This window comes from Rhea pennata, chromosome 5 (assembly GCF_028389875.1).
Source record: "Rhea pennata isolate bPtePen1 chromosome 5, bPtePen1.pri, whole genome shotgun sequence".
In the NCBI taxonomy this organism is placed as follows: Eukaryota; Metazoa; Chordata; class Aves; order Rheiformes; family Rheidae; genus Rhea; species Rhea pennata.
In genome coordinates, this window is record NC_084667.1 from 29,343,498 (window position 1) to 29,362,743 (window position 19,246).

The following is a 19,246-nucleotide window of genomic DNA, read 5'->3' on the forward strand; positions in this document are numbered from 1 at the left end:
TCAAATATCAGTGAAAGTTTTGCAACATTGTACTCAAACTACATATTCATCAGAAATATTCCAATTTGTACCTAGGAGCTCTCCCTTTTTAAAAAAACTGTTGCAGACAGATTTTTGAACACCACATAAAGGCCAGATTTGCAAAGGTCTGCACATGTTTGACCTGACCTCAGTGTGGGTTGGGAGCTATGTCTTGATATTAAAATCCTGACTTGCATATGAATGCTAGAAGACAGGCATACTGTATCACCTGTATATAAAAGAGTAGGTATGCTTTCACAGTTCTGTCAGTTTTCTTTGTTGCTTATTGGAAATATGTAATCTCTTTCTAAATGTTGTTTCCCTGCCCATGAGATACTGGATTGGGACTTGAGAATATCTGGTAGATATTATTATTTATAAGGCCTAAAGACATGCACACCTCCTTTTCCCTTCTTTTTGCAGGCTTACAGTACCCATGATAAATTTGTCCTTAATTTCCTTATAATGGGTTCTCAGATGATACAGGGATCAGTCTTGCAAACATATATAATTATTTTTTACATTTTGTTTTCTAATAAAAGGCAGTGGGAGGGAAGAAATGTAGCATATGAGGAAAAAAATCCATCACTCAAAATTCAGAACAGCTAAATGGGTCATTCAAGTCTTATAATAATCTCCAGTAACCAGGAGCAGGTGATGACAGTATAGTCAGGAACAGAAATGAAGAAAACAGGATGCTGGCATTTTTTGTAGAGCTTAAAGGTCTCATGGAAACTGGATTGTCTCTAGCACATGTGATGCCCCAGGGTAACCTTTAAATACATTATCAAATGTATGAAGGCAAAAATATGCATGAGAATATGCAGAACAGCTCCATGGCCATAAAATACCTGCTTTTTAAGCCACCCAAATATAGTGGCTTAAATGCGATTTAAATTCTTTTAAATAATACTGAAATTAATGACTAGTCCTCACTCTCACTATGGCAGCAACCATTTCTCTGACCTCACTTTTGCATTCGCCAGTATTGGCTAATGAATCGTGCTATACGAAAATATCACTTCAGTGAGCCAGCCAAGGAACTAATTTAAAAAATTCCTCTCTTACAGCCTGGAGAAGTAATTAATCAGTTCGTTTTGTTAGCAACTTTGCTCTGCTCATAGAATTATGGTAGCATACTCCCTGTGAATTCACCTGAAGCCATAAGAAGGCTGTCTGTAATAGCAGAGTGGTCACTGTCATGAGACAGGGTCTTTTTCACTGATCACACAAGTAGATACCTAGCCATTTCTTTTTTTTTCAAACCTAACAGATTGGTTACTAAGATGTGAGGTTCACCTCCTCCCCATTCCTGTACCCTCAGACCTCATTGCAGATCCTAGTGCTCTTAGTTAGTGAAAGATCTGCCTTAAGCATTTTACAAGTTTCACAAATCCATAGTATATTAAATTACCCATTAGCATTCCAGAGTCTGTAATGAAAACTCTCTTTCTCTTTCTTTCTATGTTCTAAGGTAATATCAAGTCATAGCCTTTCCAGATTATTTAGGAATTTAGGAAACAGCATTTAGGAAAGGGTTCTGCTCTCCTGTGAAGATTTTATGTCCACTCCCTATGGAAATTGAGATGTGAAGTAAAAAGCCTCTGTTCAGAGCTAGTCAATCATACATGGCTGGAAACTGTGGGCTTCATTATATTTACTTGCAACTCTAAAATTTTATCACATAGATGGATACATGCACAGTTTCTTTCTGAAGTTTCTATATGAAGAAGTGAAGCCACTTAAACAGGAATTAAGAATTGAAATGAGTCACATGACAAATATATCCCTGAAAATGCCCATTAATCTTCAGGATGCAATAAAGAGTGATAAAATGTTATCTTTGGACAGCAAAGGAGAATGCGAAATAGTGAACAGTATCAACAAATTGGAATAGAGGGCTAATAAATGACAACTATTTTAATACTATTTAAAGTTTCCTAGTTTCTGAGGATTGAAAACAAAAATAATTCCTAATAAAATCAAATTTCTACTAACATCTACTTGACAACATTTTACTGGAAAACAAGCAGTACAACATGGAGTAAATATTATTTTTCTTGAGCAAGGTGTAGAGAATAGTACGGTAAGTGTGGTTCCCTGCAGAGGTAGTAGAAAGACTGCTTTTAAAAGGTGATAGGAAGAATGCCTCTCAGCATACAAGTTCTGCAATGATTAGGCGGAAATGAGATGGAGAGCAGTGGTAAATATACTTTTCTATTAAACTTATTTCCTGATCATGAAAAAGGGACATTAGAAACAGTCGGACTATATTGCACTGTCTCTGTCCACTTTGGGACTCACTCTAATGCTTATGAGACCAGTAGAAACGATTGCGCTTAATATCTCACAGTTCTAGAGAGAGAAAAGAGAAAAGGCATACCTTTATGAGCACGTTCATCCTTCTTATACACAGGAACAGACAAAACAGCCTGAATTAATTAACCTCACTGCGGTTAAGATGGCTTACTATCACTGTTTTTATGCTTGTTCGTGAAAGTTCTGAAACTTCTTGCCCAAAGGTTTTGCTAGATACAGAAAAGACTAGACATGGTAAGAATCTGGTCAATAGCCAATAAGTGTAAAGTTGTATTTAAGTTCTGAACACTACTATTTAGTTTTGCTTGATGCAAAGCCGTAAAATAATTTTCAGAAATTTGTCAACTTTTACTCAAGAACCACTAGAGGGCACTACGATAAGCCATTAAAAAGCTGTTTAGTGACTCAGTACCTACGATCTTGCTCATTTTTATAATAAAGCAGTTGAGTAGGACAGTCTCTTTTGCAGGCAGTACTACATCGTTTGCAAGTGGATTTCTGCTCCACGTGTTTCTTATTCCTACAAAACTGAGCAGGCAGTGTTTACACTGATCCATTTGAAATTTTGCCATCTATCACTGTGCCAAAACAGCAACATAGATTAACATTTCAAAAGGTGATCAGTGACCACAGGCACCCAAATTCAAGGTAATTTTAATCACATTTCATAAATCTTCTTTCACAGGATGGCTCATTCAACTTGTCCAGCCTGACTGCACAGCACCTGCCCTGTTCTTTCCACTCAAGTCTTCCTTCCTACCCAGCGCTTCGTCTGTCACCATTCTTCCGTTCCCGCACGCAACTGCCTGCCCAGTGGCCCTTCACTACCTGATGCCCACCACGGAGGAAGGAGAGGCCCAAGCACCTAACAAGATGGGGCTTTGACAAGATAAAAGTGACTCTGGGACCCTACACGGAACGCTGGGCAGTATTTGCTGAAGTTACTCTGTTCAAGGCTCTCGACAGAGGTTCCAGACATCATCTAACTTTACTTTTCTGGCATAAGAAAGGCTTCTGTCTTCTGACATCATGCAGCTGTAGGGATATGCACTAGATAGGCTAGGTGGCCCCTACCAACCCACATTGGTGTGGTCTGGTGGAGTGCAAGCTCTCAATCACATAGCCTGGATGGATCCTCATGACTATTAAGTCCTCCCAGCTACTTTTTTTTTTTTTTTTTTTTTTGTCTTTGAATAGCAGAGTGCTTATGGGAACTGTAACTTAACATCCATGAGCCTATATCAGTGTTTTAGCTTCCTGCTTCTGTTGAGGAACAATGTTTCTAGGTTTCCCCCGCAGACTGGAAAGGGCATGCATGCAACAAGGTTATTGCACGGTATATAGACTGCTTTGTGCCCATCCTGCTCAAGCTCCAACTATTACAAAGGCAACAACCTCAAATCCAGAAGCTATTAACACTACACCTAAACTAATACACCTGCAAACTTCCTAAACCTGCATTTGTCTGAGTAAATATAGTACCTATATATTGCTCCCCAAAACACACTCAACCAGCAGCATGCAAAAGGTCTCCAATACCTTGGATAAAATCAAACTGATTTTCTGACCAGTAGCACACACTATGGTTTTTGAAAATTCAGTGACATTAAGATGTTTCCTATATTTAATTTCAATATTTCTGGAAAATTATGAATACACTTCTTTCTGTAGTAAAATGACTACATGTAAGGACAGTGCTGAAATTCTCTAGAAACATAGGCAAAATTGGATTCCTGGTACTTAAAACTAGAATATTAGTGTCTGGAAGATGCTTCCCGAAAAAGGGAGAAATCTTGGGGTTTTGGTCTGGTTACAGCCATGAAAACGTCTGAAAGGATGGGACAGACCATTGTCACTTCCACTACAGAAACAACCAAAAACACACACACACTCTTCAAGTTCTGTCACTGGCAAAACAGGCAACAAGGCTAGTTCTTTTCCCCTTCCTGAAAGTCTGCTTTCCTGCCACAGCCTGCTTTCTTTATGCCTGGGACTAATTCTAGGTAAGAACAGTGGTATTCTTATATCGTGGGTAGTGAGAAGAGAGTATCATATAAACAAAAAAGAGAGAATGGGAGGTAAAGGAAGGAGCGCATCTTTTACTGAGAGCAGTAAAAAACAGATCTGGCCAAACACCAATTTGCTTGAACAGCGTACAAGGTAACCAAATCTTAAGACTTCAGCTCAAGCCTGAAATGGCCAAATATCCTTACACTTATATCTACCATATTTAAGCATAGTACTTCTGGTTTCAATTATTATAATTTGCTAGTGCAACCTAACAAATAAGATTTCATTTACTTATTGAGCTATAGTAGGCTGATGTGTTTACAGAGTTTACTTATTCCTGTAGTACAGACTCACAAGATTTGTTTGCAGAACGACTGTTTATGTTTGTAGATTACAATCAAATTCTTATTTGATGAAAATTCTAGTGAGTCACTTAAATAGCCATTTCTGCAGCTCACAGAGCAATACCATTGCCTTATACACTCTACTATAATGGTTGCTTCCTACCCTAGAATAAAAATACTATGTGATTGCTGAGAAAATACCCTTAAAAAAACCTCTGTGTTAGAAATTTGGGCTAACATCATAGAGGTAGCTCATCAGATAAAATGTAAAAATTACAGCTTCTTTAAAGACAGCTGTGGCTCTGTACATTTTTCTTGACCTACTTTTCTTAAACAATTTGACCTAAAAATTCCACATCTGCAAAAATGTGGGTCAGACGTCTCCTACCTAAGGCTCTATTTAGAAAGCTGAATAAAAATAGCTTTTTATTCATTATCCAGCATGCTGAATCATTTTGCATCAACTTTACTGTGCTATCAATGCATGCTGTCAGCAAGATCCAAATAAGCTTTATGTTATTTATCATAGTTATAGTCCAGAAACAATTTGTAGGTGCTATTGTATAAATAAAATAAAAGCTGAATAAAAAGCACAGTCCTGACAACCTGTTTTTGAAGATACACACTTTTTCAGAAGCTCTTCCTAAACTTCATCATAGACAAATGCTTTCCAAACTTGCTAGAGCGATTACAGAAAATAATAGAAACACTGAAAAATTTTTAAGTGTTTGAAAAATTGTCTTTTTAACTTGTAGGTTTAAGAAAATGTGAACATGACAGGCTAATGAAACGAACTACCTAGATGAAATAAAATCATTTCTTATGCAAACCACTAATGTTAGCTTTTGCCCTTTGGTCCCAAGTCATTCTTTAATATTTGGGTCTTGAAGTGTTATTTCCATTAAGGTTAAAAAAAAAAAAAGAAAAGTTGTCATTGGTTGAATCTTTGTACATTCTTTGTAAACACTGACAAGAAGGAAGCAGATAGCCTTCTTACTTGGAAATTGTCCAGTATGTCACCCATCAAGCTGTATGCCAAAGAAGCTACATTTCTTAGCTTTCTCTCATTTGTATTTATAACTCTCAGCTGGTTATCCACTCTCAGCTGCTCTCCTGAACTTACAAACAGGGAAAATCATTAGTCAAATGACTGAGCTCTGTTCTGCCAAGTGACAAGCACCTTCAGTTCTTGTCATGGTCGGAAATGTTTATAATTGCAAAAGGAGTTAACTATTCAGTTTACTCAAATTGAGAAGGTATATGGCATACCTTCATGAAATTAAAGAAGGTTTATATTACATCTGTATCTAAGATTATCATGATGGCCACTATTTCTCCTTTACAACAAAACATAACTAAACAGATGCTTTGAGTATCACTGAAGATTCAACTTAACTCCATGAAAGATAATGGAAAAATTTTTGACTGATTTGGGTAGGAGTCAGAACAGTTTTCTGCAAAGTATTTTTAGCAATTGCAAGGATGGATTCTTATGAATATGACCTGCTGGAAATCTAGATTTATTTCATACAAACAAGCAGCAGTCTTGTACAAATGGGCACAGGCCCCTGGATGTCAAAGTCACAGCCAAATATATTCAGCCTGAAGTAAACAGCTGCAGAAGATCAGAAAGAAAAGGTACTTGAGGAATCCCACTCTACAGATATCAATTCTGGCATTCACTAAATGTAACCACCTATAATTGAGTTAATCACAAGAGACTGTCTTTGTAACTGGTGGAAAACTAACAGAATTATTTCAATGGAGTTTAGGGCATAATTCATTACATTCTAATGCAGATACCTAAAATGCTCCAAGGCACCCTAGAAATGCCCCTTTCTTTCTGACTCTAAATTAAACCTAGAATCGGGTTGGATTCTAGGCCAGCTATAGATACACAAATTCCAATAGATGCCAAGATGCTCTTCAAGCAGAACAAAATCATTACCTATTTCAGGAATTCTATCTTTCCTAATAAATAAATCATCAAGTTTTTACTACTGCTCATTATCTAAATTTATGAAATTCTTCAGTGTTGAACTTATAGTCCATAGATTATAGTTTGTTGTGAATATTAGCCGTTTATGTTGCACAAGTAATTTTTATTGCTTGTGCTTTCATTCTTTCTAGAAGTATTCATTAACCAATGCAGAGCAAATGATAGTTGTGAATATTAAATTAAGATAACTCAAAATCTGGGTTTTTTTCCTAAATATTCAAGGACTTACTCTTCAGAACTATATGTAGTAACAAAGTGCTCAAATGCAAACAATTTAGTTTGGTTTTCAAATGAATACTCAGCTATTTATTTTTCATTTTGGTTTGCATTTCAAAATTCAGTCAGCTCCTCATTGATATGGTTTAAGATGCCAATATACAAGTAAGTGCCTCTAACATAAAGAAGGTCACATCTAGAGATCATTTTTCTCCAAAACAGAAGCAATTCTGATGCAATATTTTTTCTAAAAAATTATGATTTTTTTAGGTAAATGGTAAATGATACATTTCGTATTTGTTGAAAACTGATTCTACAAAAATTACTTCAGTCGAGTTCTTTGAAACCTAGGCTTCCTGCCAGCTTAGTCTATCAGCTGAGTTGCTGAGGAAACGAGACTTCCAAGGCCAGGGAATCCAGCGCATCCAGAACCAGCAGCTGCCAAAGCAGGCCACGTGTATCCTTCAGCTTCAACAGACAGTAACTTGAGATAGAAAGACAGCAACTTGAAGCAACTCAACAATGCAAAAAGCTTTTCTTCTGTGAAGATTTTCAAACTTTCGAGGTTTCTTTTCTAAGAATGAAATAAAAGATTCACAAACAAACAGTTCACCCTCTCTCTCTCTCTTCAAAGTAAACGAAGTGTTGCTTCCATTCACACTGGACTCTTCTCTTCCTTTGCAATCTGAGTCAGGTGTAAATGCACAGAGGGCTCTCCACTTCTGCTCAGTAAGGAAGATGACGCCACTTAGCACGGTTCCCTCTTTACAAGTACTCATGACCAGGACTGCAGATCTGGGCATGTTCTCTTTGCAAGACCCTCGAAGATGATCCATAATGAATTATATCAGGTGCACCTCATGCCCCTATTTCTAGTTTCTTCAACTCACATCCCTGTACAGATATTTCTGCTCTTCAGCTATCAACAGCATAAGAGTAAAACAACACAGACCCAAGAACTGCTCACATAACTCAAGAAAAAAGGAAACCTTAGCTGGTTATATATTAATGGTATATACTGCCTGAGACGTATTGTCCATGGGGTCTCTTCCTTGCTTTGTAAACACTTTTCTAATATGACTGATCTATTTTAAGTTCATTCAAAAAGATTTTTTATTGAAAAACACTGCACATATCAAGAAGGCTAAAAAGAAAACAGTATTGCTCCAAGATCGTCACAGGATCAAATTGCTTCTTTTCCACATACACAAAAGCTATTCTTAGAAAAAACTAGATTTCACTGGAAAAATAAAGTACTTGTAAACACAGTGAGATGGTAAAAAGCTCAAAGAATAAAAATTGATTTAATCTGGCAGAAAGAAACATTCCTAACAAATACATAATTTTTAAACTTCTTTACTGTTGAGAAGAATCTTGGCACAGCTTACATACTATTTACCTCTGGAGTCACCAAATGATCTTACATAAGCCAAAATCACACAGTGTTTTTGTAACAGTAAATAGTCAAAGGTTGCAAGAATCCCAATCACTAAATTGGGTAAGAAAATGCAGCTGTTTCATAGCTGTATTTCAGAAATTTGGTATAAATATCAGCCATGGATGAATCCACATCATCTGAGACAAACTGTTTATGCCAACAGCATAAACATCTGTATCATTTCTTGTACTGCTGAGTGTTTTAATAAACACTTTTCAGGCGGATTAGGCCTTGCTGCTGTTGATTTCAAGTGGGAATCTCACACAGACTAAGAAAGACTGTGCAAGTATTTGGAAATAAGGAATGTACTGCCCTTTCTCTAAGCAACAGAAACTAGTATCTCAGCTAATACTCAGGGTTAAGTATTCTGAGTCCATATGGGTGGGTCTGTCAGTCCTTCATTAATGATTAACTCCCTAGCTGATACTTAGTTTCAAATATCCAGCTATATGTTTGGCAGGAACAAGCCACTTAATAATTCTGCATCATCAGAGCTAGGAAACTAATGTCAGCAATAACTATACTGAACAATAGTGACCAAGTACTCAGCCCAATTACTACCAAGGCAATGGAAGTCTCTCCACCGAATTTGGTAAGAATGAGCCCCAAAGGCAATACAGAAGGTAGCGCAATGAAAGAACTCATCTGCCTCCAGTAGCAAGCTGGCAAAAACACAAACACCAATCAACTTACTTAATGCTGAAGTAAACAACACTGACCCCATCTGGAGATTCCTAAACCAATTCTGAAGCAGATGGAAATCTCTGTACTCCAAGGACACCAATTACTCAATCACTCAGTTGTGGCAATACGGTATTTTGCTTTAAATACCTCAGATAGGTTAAATTTGGCCGTGTGCAGGATCAGATTTGGACAGACGCATAAAAGGAGGACAGCGAGGATATTAAATCAAGACAGGCCTTGTCTTATATCTATTTAACAAGACCTAAAACATGTAATCTAAGAAACTTAAAATCAAGTTCCTAGACCCTTTTAAAAAAAAATACATTAAAAGTAAAGCTAGTCTGCAGCTGGAAAAATTTACAGATAAAACTTATTATTTTATATGAGATGCGGTTATTCTACTGGAATGTTCAGTACATTTTCTATCAGGACAGAGTCAGATTTATTACTTATGGTAGATGAGCTGCACACATATGATAAAGTGTTCCAACAGCATCAGGCAATTTCATTTATGCTGAAGTTAGAATTCTGAAAGATACAAACTACCATGTCAGGGCAGATTTACAACTGATAGCAACAGACTTGCTAGTCTTACCATCACCCCTCTTGCTGAAAGGAATTGTCATTAGTTTAGGTGTATGGGTGTATATAGCATACATTATATGCTATAATATATATATGTATAAAAAAGGAAGTTATTACTTTTTTATTAAATGTTTACATAAAAACAAAAAGAATTTACTCCTAAAAAGAACTAGCAGAATGCATCACAGAACTTCTAGTTGAAGTATGTGATTAGAGATAGCAAAGCAAGTGCTCTCTTGTGATTGCACAGGTGATAATGGTTCGCTAGGTTACACCAGTAAACAGTCCATGGGAAACAGCCATACCATATACTGACCAAAACACAAAAGCAAAAATAAACTCTAAGACAGCAATGCAGAGACAATCTTTTTTTTTTTTCCTCAGCCCTTGCCCTTAGGAAAGCAAGATATAGAAGGAACAATTAAAATATCCAAACAGACTCTTAACATCCACATAAAATATTGTGGAAAACTGTAAAGCAGTATATTTCTAAATTTTCTGATTTGAAGCCTGTCAAGATTTGACTGAAGAATGCTCTTACCTAGTTTCCAGAATATTTCTGGAGGCTTTCCAGAGAGCCTTTTACCCCGAGATACCACTAAGGCATTAATACAACTGGGTGAATCTAATCCCTGCTATGGATGGTACAGAGGTTGGAGAATCTCAATCTATAGCATTACTTGTGCTGAGAATAGCTCCCTGTTCACACTGAAGATCAGATATCTGATTTTTCATTACAGAACATGGCAAATTCCTCAAGGAATTCAATAGAAATACAGCGTCTTCACTAACAGAGCCCTTGACCATTAAACATTAATTGTTCCAAACGAATTCTTGCATTCCTGGTGATCTGCAGTGATTTTAGTCCTTTCATGGGGCTTGCCAGAGCTTGTATTGTGAACTATGGACCCACTAGTAAGCTAACACTGGACAGGTGAAGAAAAAGTACAATTCCTTTGTCCCAATCCAAACTGGTCATTTGCAAGCACGTTCCAGATCTGTGAACTGCATTTATGCAATGCTATATCCCAGATAGTAAACCCTGGTAACAGGGTTGGAGAGATACCAAATATATGCTCAACCAGCTCCAAGTGTAAGCAGAGCACACACAGGGCCGCCTGAACTTTTCTGTATAGACATGCCACTAATATCTCTTAATTTCCTAGGCTGTTTACATTAACAACAATGGAGTTCCAGGAGTTTCACTTCAATAACTCCTCTTTGGCAATCTGGCCAACACCCAGTATTCAGCGTAGAGGCACACTGGCTACTGCTAAATCTGGGCCAAATGATACTACTTGAGAACTAGATAGATAAGACCACTTTTTAACTCTTTGTATTGCTGTAGCATGTATGGAGGAAGCGTTCACCCCTCTTACATTGTTCCCTCACTTAAAGTAGAAACAATTTAAAAGTATTTCTATTGCTCAAATAGATGCAATATTTGGTATTAAAGCACTCACACGTAACATCCACATAAATGTGAAAAGGCAGCTTTGGGGGGAGAATAACACCTGTCATTCCCTTCATGATACCATACACTATTTTTTAATCTAATGGGAATATAAACTTTAGAAAGTATGGTATTGTCAGCATATAAACATTTCCCAGAAGTATGAACAGATAATCTTAGGAAAAAACGTATTTAAATACAGCATCTTGCCTGCATGAGAAGTCATAATGCATCTTTCTAGGAAAAGGTATGGGAAAACAATCACAGTCAACAAAGTAACAACAGCTCCCCAAATTATCACTCCTCAGATGAAGAACTGTAGGTTAATTGATTTCAACTTGTATTTTCATATTACCCTAAAGCTGCCTATCCATTAACTTGATCAATTTAGCAGAGCCGATAGATGACAAACTAACCTAGAATTAATGAATAAAGAAACAAATGTCCTTGATGTCAGTGTCATGATGAAATGCTCTTATAGGAAGAGTTTATATTGTCTTTACAGTGTGGATTCATGAACTTTTTTTCAGTGAGAAAACCAGGTAAAGTGTTTCCTGAACTTCCCCATTCATTCCCACCCTCCAAACAGTCCCAGTTACACCACTAGAGTTGTTCATTTGGTTGTGGAATGAAGTGATGTAGATTAAAAATGATGCCGTAAAAGAGTTGGGTTTTTGAGTTTTTGTTTTAATCAAAGTGATTTCCCTATTTTGTGTTGCCACAACTGAGGGCACAGCACTGGCCAGGAACAAGCAACTAAGGGAGGGAAGAATAAAGCATGACAGGTTCTAAGTTTGCACTCTAAAATCAATGCTTGTGAAACTATAGCTTTAGTGAATGTGTGCAACTTTCTCAGATCATGAAACAGATCACTGCAACTGAGAAATTATATTTTCTGTGTTGTCCTTTGCAAATACAGTTTATTTCACTTTATTTAATTTGCATTACTAAAAAAATGGCAGATCTTCAGTATGGATAGAATTGTGATCAGCTTTTGCCTGGCATCTCTGGATTTAGCTAGTGATTTACAGCAGTGAGAAACTTGTCTGAGAAGTACTATCCTGCTGAGACTAAACAATGCAAAAGACCATTATCAAATAAGCACAAAATTTGTATTATCAGGAAGTAAAGAGGTAGATGTCTGCTTCTTTGACTTCTGTAATTTTTAATTAGGCTGTGTTTTCATTTAAATAAAACTATAATTACAGGAGACATCTAGGGAAAATTTTCTGATCACCTTCTAACTTTGGTGTGATAGGAAATTCAGTAACAAATTAAGGCATTGCAGAGTACATGGGAACTGGAACAGATGGCCAGTACAGGACAAAGTGCAAGACACTCAAAGGGTTCATTTGTAAAAGCCACTTTGAAAAGTATCCTGCTTGCAGGACAACTAATAAGTCCATGAGAATTTCTTTTCACGACAAAATACTTTTAACTGTATGTCCTTGTCTAGTCATCTTTTGTGGATGGATTTCTGTAAAAGTCAGACTGACCATAATAGAATAGTCATAATAAAGCAAGACTGGCTGTTCTGGGCACAGATGATAGTAAACACAGTGCTTCTGTGAGTCATTTTCCCCGGGAGCGATCATATGCGAGACTCAAAGCTGTTTCTTTGTCAGTATTCTAGTGAAGAGGAACACTTACATGCAACCTGTGAAAGCAGAAAGAAGGGCAGTGACAAAGGGAACAACGTTCACAGAATCTTTAATCCTAATGACAAAGTAGGGAGCTTGCATGGTTGCCTGTTAGAAATACTAGCATTTTCCTTGTAAGACAACAACACTTGATCTGAGATCACGGATAGAAAACACAGGTCTGGAGCCTAATTATGATATTTTTATACTCCCTTGCCACCATATAGGCATCCTTTAAATGAACTTAAAAATGTGACCAGGCAACAGACTGGTACCAGGACTGCCTATATTGATACAGAAACTTGAACTTTGAGGGATACAGTGGTACTTTAATTGTTTTTTCTTTTTTTTTTTTTAATGTTATCTATGGTTTACCAAATCTCGTACTACAACCTTTCTTGGACAACAGATCAATAAACAAGTATATATGCAGCCCACTGGGCAAAGTAATTCAGGCCTAACTCAGAAAAAAGCAATCAAGATTGGTACTCCGAAAAATTCAAACATAGTCATTAACCCAGAAACACTCTGGCAATGCCTCTGCTATAGATGATCAGGGGATCAGCATGCACCCCAGCATATCAGTTTGGAGACTGCCATAAAATTCAGTTAAAACACATGAACTTTTCTTTCAAAAAATAGGCTTCTCAACCAATTTCCAATTTGCAGAATGCCCAACTATTTGCAAGTGCCATTGAATCAAATCCTACGAAACTTTTAAAAAGACATTGTGACAGTAACCTTCACCACCATTTCCTGAACGTGTTTTGCTTTTCTTTTTTCCTCTTAACAAGGCTTGATCTGTCTGTCTGGCTGAACACTAATCCTCTTTCACCAAGTACCAAACTAATGCTTGCTGTATTAATACACTGCAAATCCTCAAGGTATAAGTTACACATGATTCAGTATAAAAGGTAAGCACAGGGCTTTCTTTTCACCACAACTGTTACCAGGAAAGCAAGGAGAATACAGGTAAGTTTTCATCAGGTCTTGGTTTAGAAGTCTTCTTTCAAATTGCAAACACTGTATGCAATTAATTGCTTTTTTAAAACAGATTTTTTTTTGCTCTTGCTTATCCTTCTTTTTCTTTTTCATAAAAGGTAGGACACTAATTCTTTGTACAAGAACTCAGTCAAAATACTTGACTGAAAATGATATGGTGCTTAGATATTATTATTCTGCACAGAAATACTTTAGGTCACTTGGGAAAAATCAAACTCCTTTAACAATAACCACACAGACAGATCTATTTGCTAACTCCATCCTCTGTTCTCATTGCTCACTGATATTTTTGAAAGCTTCCTGATACAGAACCACTGGAGGATAATGTGAAGACTCAGTTTCTGCCCATTTCTAAAAATATTCTGTGTTGAAAATAATTGCACGTTTCTCCAGTATAGATGTGTTTTCTGCTTCACGTACAGGATGAAGACGGTTAATTGTTATGTACTGCTGTTCTGTTGGAAAGCAATCTGTTGCAATACCTGTCAGCTCACCAATATTACTATAGCAGTGGAAAGAGAAGAATGTGAATTTTGTATTACTGTTAATGCCACATGGTGTTCTGGATACTGCTTCACAAGGGTAAGGATCTTAAGTTTAAAATTCAGGACAAGGAATTCATTATTTCCAAGTGTTGTTCAAATAAGGTTCTCGAGTTCATAACAAATATTTAGGCAGGGTAAATCTGCTGTGCTATCTGATAGGACAAGTCAGTTTGAATCACAAAGAGAGAGATGAGAAGATGGTAGTAAAATTTAGACCTTTACTTGGCTATATACGTTGGCTTCCTAGCTATAGATTACACAAAGTCAAAAAAAAATCATCCTTCAACCTGGTTTGAAAACCACTTGTTAACTTTGTTCCCCTTACTGCATATGTAAACATTAAACAAGTCACAGGGTATGTGGGACTTATTTCAGGCCCTTGTATATCATAAAAAATACATATTTTCAATCTGGTGGAATACTTTCACAATGCATCAGGCATTCCCTCAGTTAATTAAAAATTGTCTCAAAGAAATTTAGGTGCCTACCTTACAGTGAACTTAGGCACCTCCTAATCTTTGTGGTTCCTTCTGTGTCCCTGAATTCCAACGAAATCAGCATATCCTGTAATCCCCAGAATGTTCAACATCTGACAGGATTTAATAGGGAATCTTATTCTTTAGTAGACAACTAGCTCACAAGAGTCACTAGGAACTGCTCCAGTATTGCTGAGATGAGAATGTAATCCTGTTAGTTTGAATTTAGAGTAAGTGGTAATGTATATAAGTTTGATAAAATATGCTTCAGAGTACAAATATTAGTAATATTGTATCAGGTGACCATGCCTAAAGTTTTGTATTTATTTTGAGCCAACTACCGACAAGAATCACTGTTCATCATTCATACATTTTATCATTAGGCTTGTATTGCATAACTGGAGCTGAAAGTATGTTAACCTGGATCTCTGCCTTTTATTCAATTTGTGGTTACAAAAAGATACAACAAAACAGCCATTACTATAGAGACTTCTCTGCTTTGCAATAGAAAATAATTAGAAGATTTAAGCTGCTAATCTACAGGTTTAGCTGGTAGTTAAATGACACACAATTTTACGGAAAGAGAAATCTTAGGTACACTTTTATGAGGTGGTCGAAAGCTTTTTGATCTCAGTGGGACTTTCTGCATGGGTTTCATTAAGTTTCACATCAGGTTCTTTTTTTTTTTTTTTTTTTTTTAATGAAAACTTGGAATGCTACCCCATCACAATTTTTTTTAAAAAGTGGGTTTTTTTGTTGTAATTTTCAGGATCCAGTATATAAATATCCACCCGTATCATCTGTTCAGCAAACATGTACCTTCAAGGAGATTGTGTATGAAACAGTGAAGATCCCTGGCTGCGGTGACCATGCTGAATCTTTGTATTCTTACCCAGTAGCTACAGAGTGTCACTGTGAGACCTGTGACACTGACAGCACTGACTGCACTGTGAGAGGACTGGGGCCATCTTACTGTTCCTTCAGTCAGAATGGAAGTAACCAGTGAAGGGTGCTTGAGACAGCAGTTTGGCTTTAATTGCTCACTTTAAATATTTATGTGTACTGAATGGGCTTGAAGGGGAATACAATAGGAAGGCTCTGTAAAAACCATCAAGTTTGAAACAAAAATTTTTCAGGACAAAACGGAGAGCTACTGACTAAACTTCTCTTCAGGTCTCCCCTACTTTTACCCTCTGTTTCCTTCAAATCATTTTCATGAATCTATAGAATTCATCCTCTGGTTCCTTCTGCCTTTGCCTCCTCTTTTGCTCTATTCCACTTCCATCCTTTACATTTCTCTATTTCCTGTTTACCCTACTTCACTGAGCTTATTTTATGCTATCCTTTAGGCTTTTAAAATTTCCCAGCTGTCCAGATTTTCATCCCAACCAACACCTGTGCCCTTGCTTTCCAACTGTTAGACTGTAAGCTCCTCTTACATGAGCTCTATTTTACATAGTCATGCTCCGTAAACAGTAACAGCATGTTTGTTTCAAAGTTTCAGAGCCAAAATTCAGAGTAACACTTTTTAAAGTGACCTATGAGCCCAATCCCTATGTTACAATATTATAAATTACCTGATCCCCTCTGCCCTTTCAGAAAGGCTTAGTAGCTCAGGCTTGGTGCCGCATTAACACAAATAACATGATCTCTATTTCATACCTGGCTAACTTGGAGTTTGAAGAAAGAGAATGCTCAGCTGTCTATTTGCACCTGGGCAAACATGGCCTATGCCATTCAGACAATTTTGAAAATTTTACTATGTATTTTATCAGAAAGATTTCTTCTCATTATGGAATAGAACTTAAGAATGAGGATTATTTTAACACTATTTAATACAGGATTCTCAAAAATGACTTAGGGATGAATCTAGAGGCACCTGATCCAGGTAATGCAAACCTGGTGTGATAACGTACCTTAAAAGTAATTCTCAGTATCTCCCTCCGAGAATGGAAGAACACTGAGTTCTGCTGAAATCTAATTCTGCAGTGACCAATACAAAGTTGGGATGGACCGTAAGCAAGTTGTAGCACTGAATGAGAATGGAAAATTATCTTAAGATATTGCAGAAGTGATCTGAACACTACAGAATGAAATCCCATCGCAAAAAGGAAGATACTGCTCTTCAGTAGAAACAATCACGCTCACAAATAGAGAATGGAAAACAACCAGTTCAGCAGTACTTCTGCACAAAGGACTTGGGGGTTATACAAGCTAAGTATGAGTCACCAGTATCACACGGCTGTGGAAAAGTCTGGATACTTAAACAGGAGTCTACAACACACACAAAGTAATACTACCACTCTGTTCAACATTAGAAGGGTGTCAGCTGCAATTCTGAATACAGAACTTGAAGGCATAGAAAAAAAGGACAAAGTCCACCGAAGAGTTCTAAGAATGATCAGAGGCCCAGAAAACAGGACTTTGGAGAAAAAGATTTAAGTAAATATACTTTTTTTGAGTAAGGGAGGCAAAACTTTGGGGATGAGAGGACAACCTTTTACCCTCTTGAAGACTGTTACAAAGAGAAAAAGAATAGTCAGCTCTCCATGTTTATAGTGAATGGAACAACTAATAAAAGATTCAGGGTAATCATTAGCAAAAACTTCCTGAACGTAAAGACAGCTGAACACCAAAATAAATTGTCTGTGGAGTAGGGGAGGGAAGGGAGAGAAGGAGATGGAGTCTGTGGAGTACTGACCACCATAGGCCTTCAAGAACAGGTCAGACGCCTGACACGAATGACAGAAATACAGCCATGAGGCAAGGGAATGAAGTAGATGACCTCTTGAAGTGCCTTCCAATACCATTTTTCTATTATGTTACCAGCTGACATGATTGCTTTTAAGACCCTTAAACTTTCCTTAAATAAATGTGTGTGTATGTATGTTACTCTGGATCTCTCTTTTTTCTTATTTCTTTTTCTTTTTTTTCTTATTTTTAACTTGTTTCAGTTTTAGTTTTTCTACTGAAACACAACAGTTCTCTTAACATTATTTTATTTATAAGATACATTATCATGGACATTTTCTTTGGTCTAGTGAGTTTTAAAGGTGGTAAAATGATATGTGAATGAAATTTCTCACTTATCTCAGTTTTATACAGGAGCTGACTTCAATTAAAATCAAAAACACTGTTTACACCAGAAATTATTCCTTTCTAGATGAGGGGATTTTGAAAAAAAAATGCAAAATAGACAGTAGCTTGCAGCAAAAATTTCAGAAAAAGATATGTTTTCAAAATACATCTGTAAAAATCTGTATTGTGTGTGTTCTGCCTTTTGGAATAAAAAATAATTTTGTTGCACTTGTGTTATATACTTCTTTCTTAATAGGCCGATTTACAAAATTTATAGTCTACCTGTGTAATTTATTGTACTTTAAATCACACTTTTTTCCCCAACCCTAAATAAGTTGTTCCTGTAACTAATGTGCCCATCTGAGCCATATTTGCATTTCCTTAATGGGCCAAATATAGGCCCCATCGCTTCAAGTAAATGACTGGTATACTTCAGTAATGTGATGAAATACTGCATAACTTTAACAAAATAGAACTATGGATCACCATAAAAGTTATTAATACTGTCTTACTTAAACTTTAGGAATTAGCCCTCTCCACAGCTGTGTTCATACCCCTCTTATAAATTGGCTTGTACACAAAGACAAAAATTATACAGATCTCATTTCATCCATCAGAGAAACACAACCACTCATTTTCATTCTGCAAAGGAATCTACTCAGAACCTGAGAAATGAAGGTGTAACTAATGCAGCAAAAAGAGTAATGAGGTCACTATCAGAACAAAAAGTCTTAATCATGAATCACTGCCAGCTTCCAGACTCTCACGTCATCTTTTTCGCACATCTTAGGGACCAATGCTGAGCTAGATGCCAAAAAAAAATAGAGATTCAAAGATGTAAAGAAAAAAGTGCTTTCCATACATGCGCTGATACCTTCTAGCAAGATATGGCATTTGGAAATCTCTCTTTCAAACACTATCTTAACCCCCTGTCCAGTACCTAGATGCAAGTTCTACCAGAATCTCTTTCTTCAAATACGCCTTTGAAAAGATGGGCATATCATGCATCAAAACCTTCTTTTTTAAAAAATATCAATAAGGAAGTAAAAATAGATCTTTTTATCTTCTTTTTTTTTTTCCTGATCATAAGAGATTTCACAAAAGGCCTAAGGTGTCAGCATAGCTATCAAAAACAAATGTGCAAGTTCCACAGGAAGTATTTCTTTTAACAGCAGCAAGCTTGGAATATAGGCCTCCATTTATGTGTAGCTACAGTTGGTCTTCTATTCTGAAGTGAAATTCATTCCACATGATGCCAAACGATTATTTGTTGTTCTGTAGACTGACTGCAAACATTTCATTTCACTGAAATTCTTCCACGGCTGCTTTGACTTGAAGAGATCTTAGGCTACTTCCACTAGTTTGTCAGACAGATTGACCTTATTTCCTCAAAGCACACTTTCCACATTTCCACATAACGCCCAACAACTATTTCA

General features: G+C 36.7%; 1 protein-coding gene across 1 annotated transcript; it reads left to right on the forward strand.

Moving 5' to 3' along the window:
* Positions 1 to 14,134: 14,134 nt before the first annotated feature.
* FSHB (follicle stimulating hormone subunit beta) lies at positions 14,135 to 15,738 on the forward strand. The gene is made up of 2 exons (XM_062577364.1): positions 14,135 to 14,293; positions 15,502 to 15,738. The coding sequence occupies exons 1-2, from the start codon at positions 14,135 to 14,137 to the stop codon at positions 15,736 to 15,738; spliced, it is 396 nt and encodes a 131-aa protein (XP_062433348.1).
* The last annotated feature ends 3,508 nt before the right edge of the window (positions 15,739 to 19,246 follow it).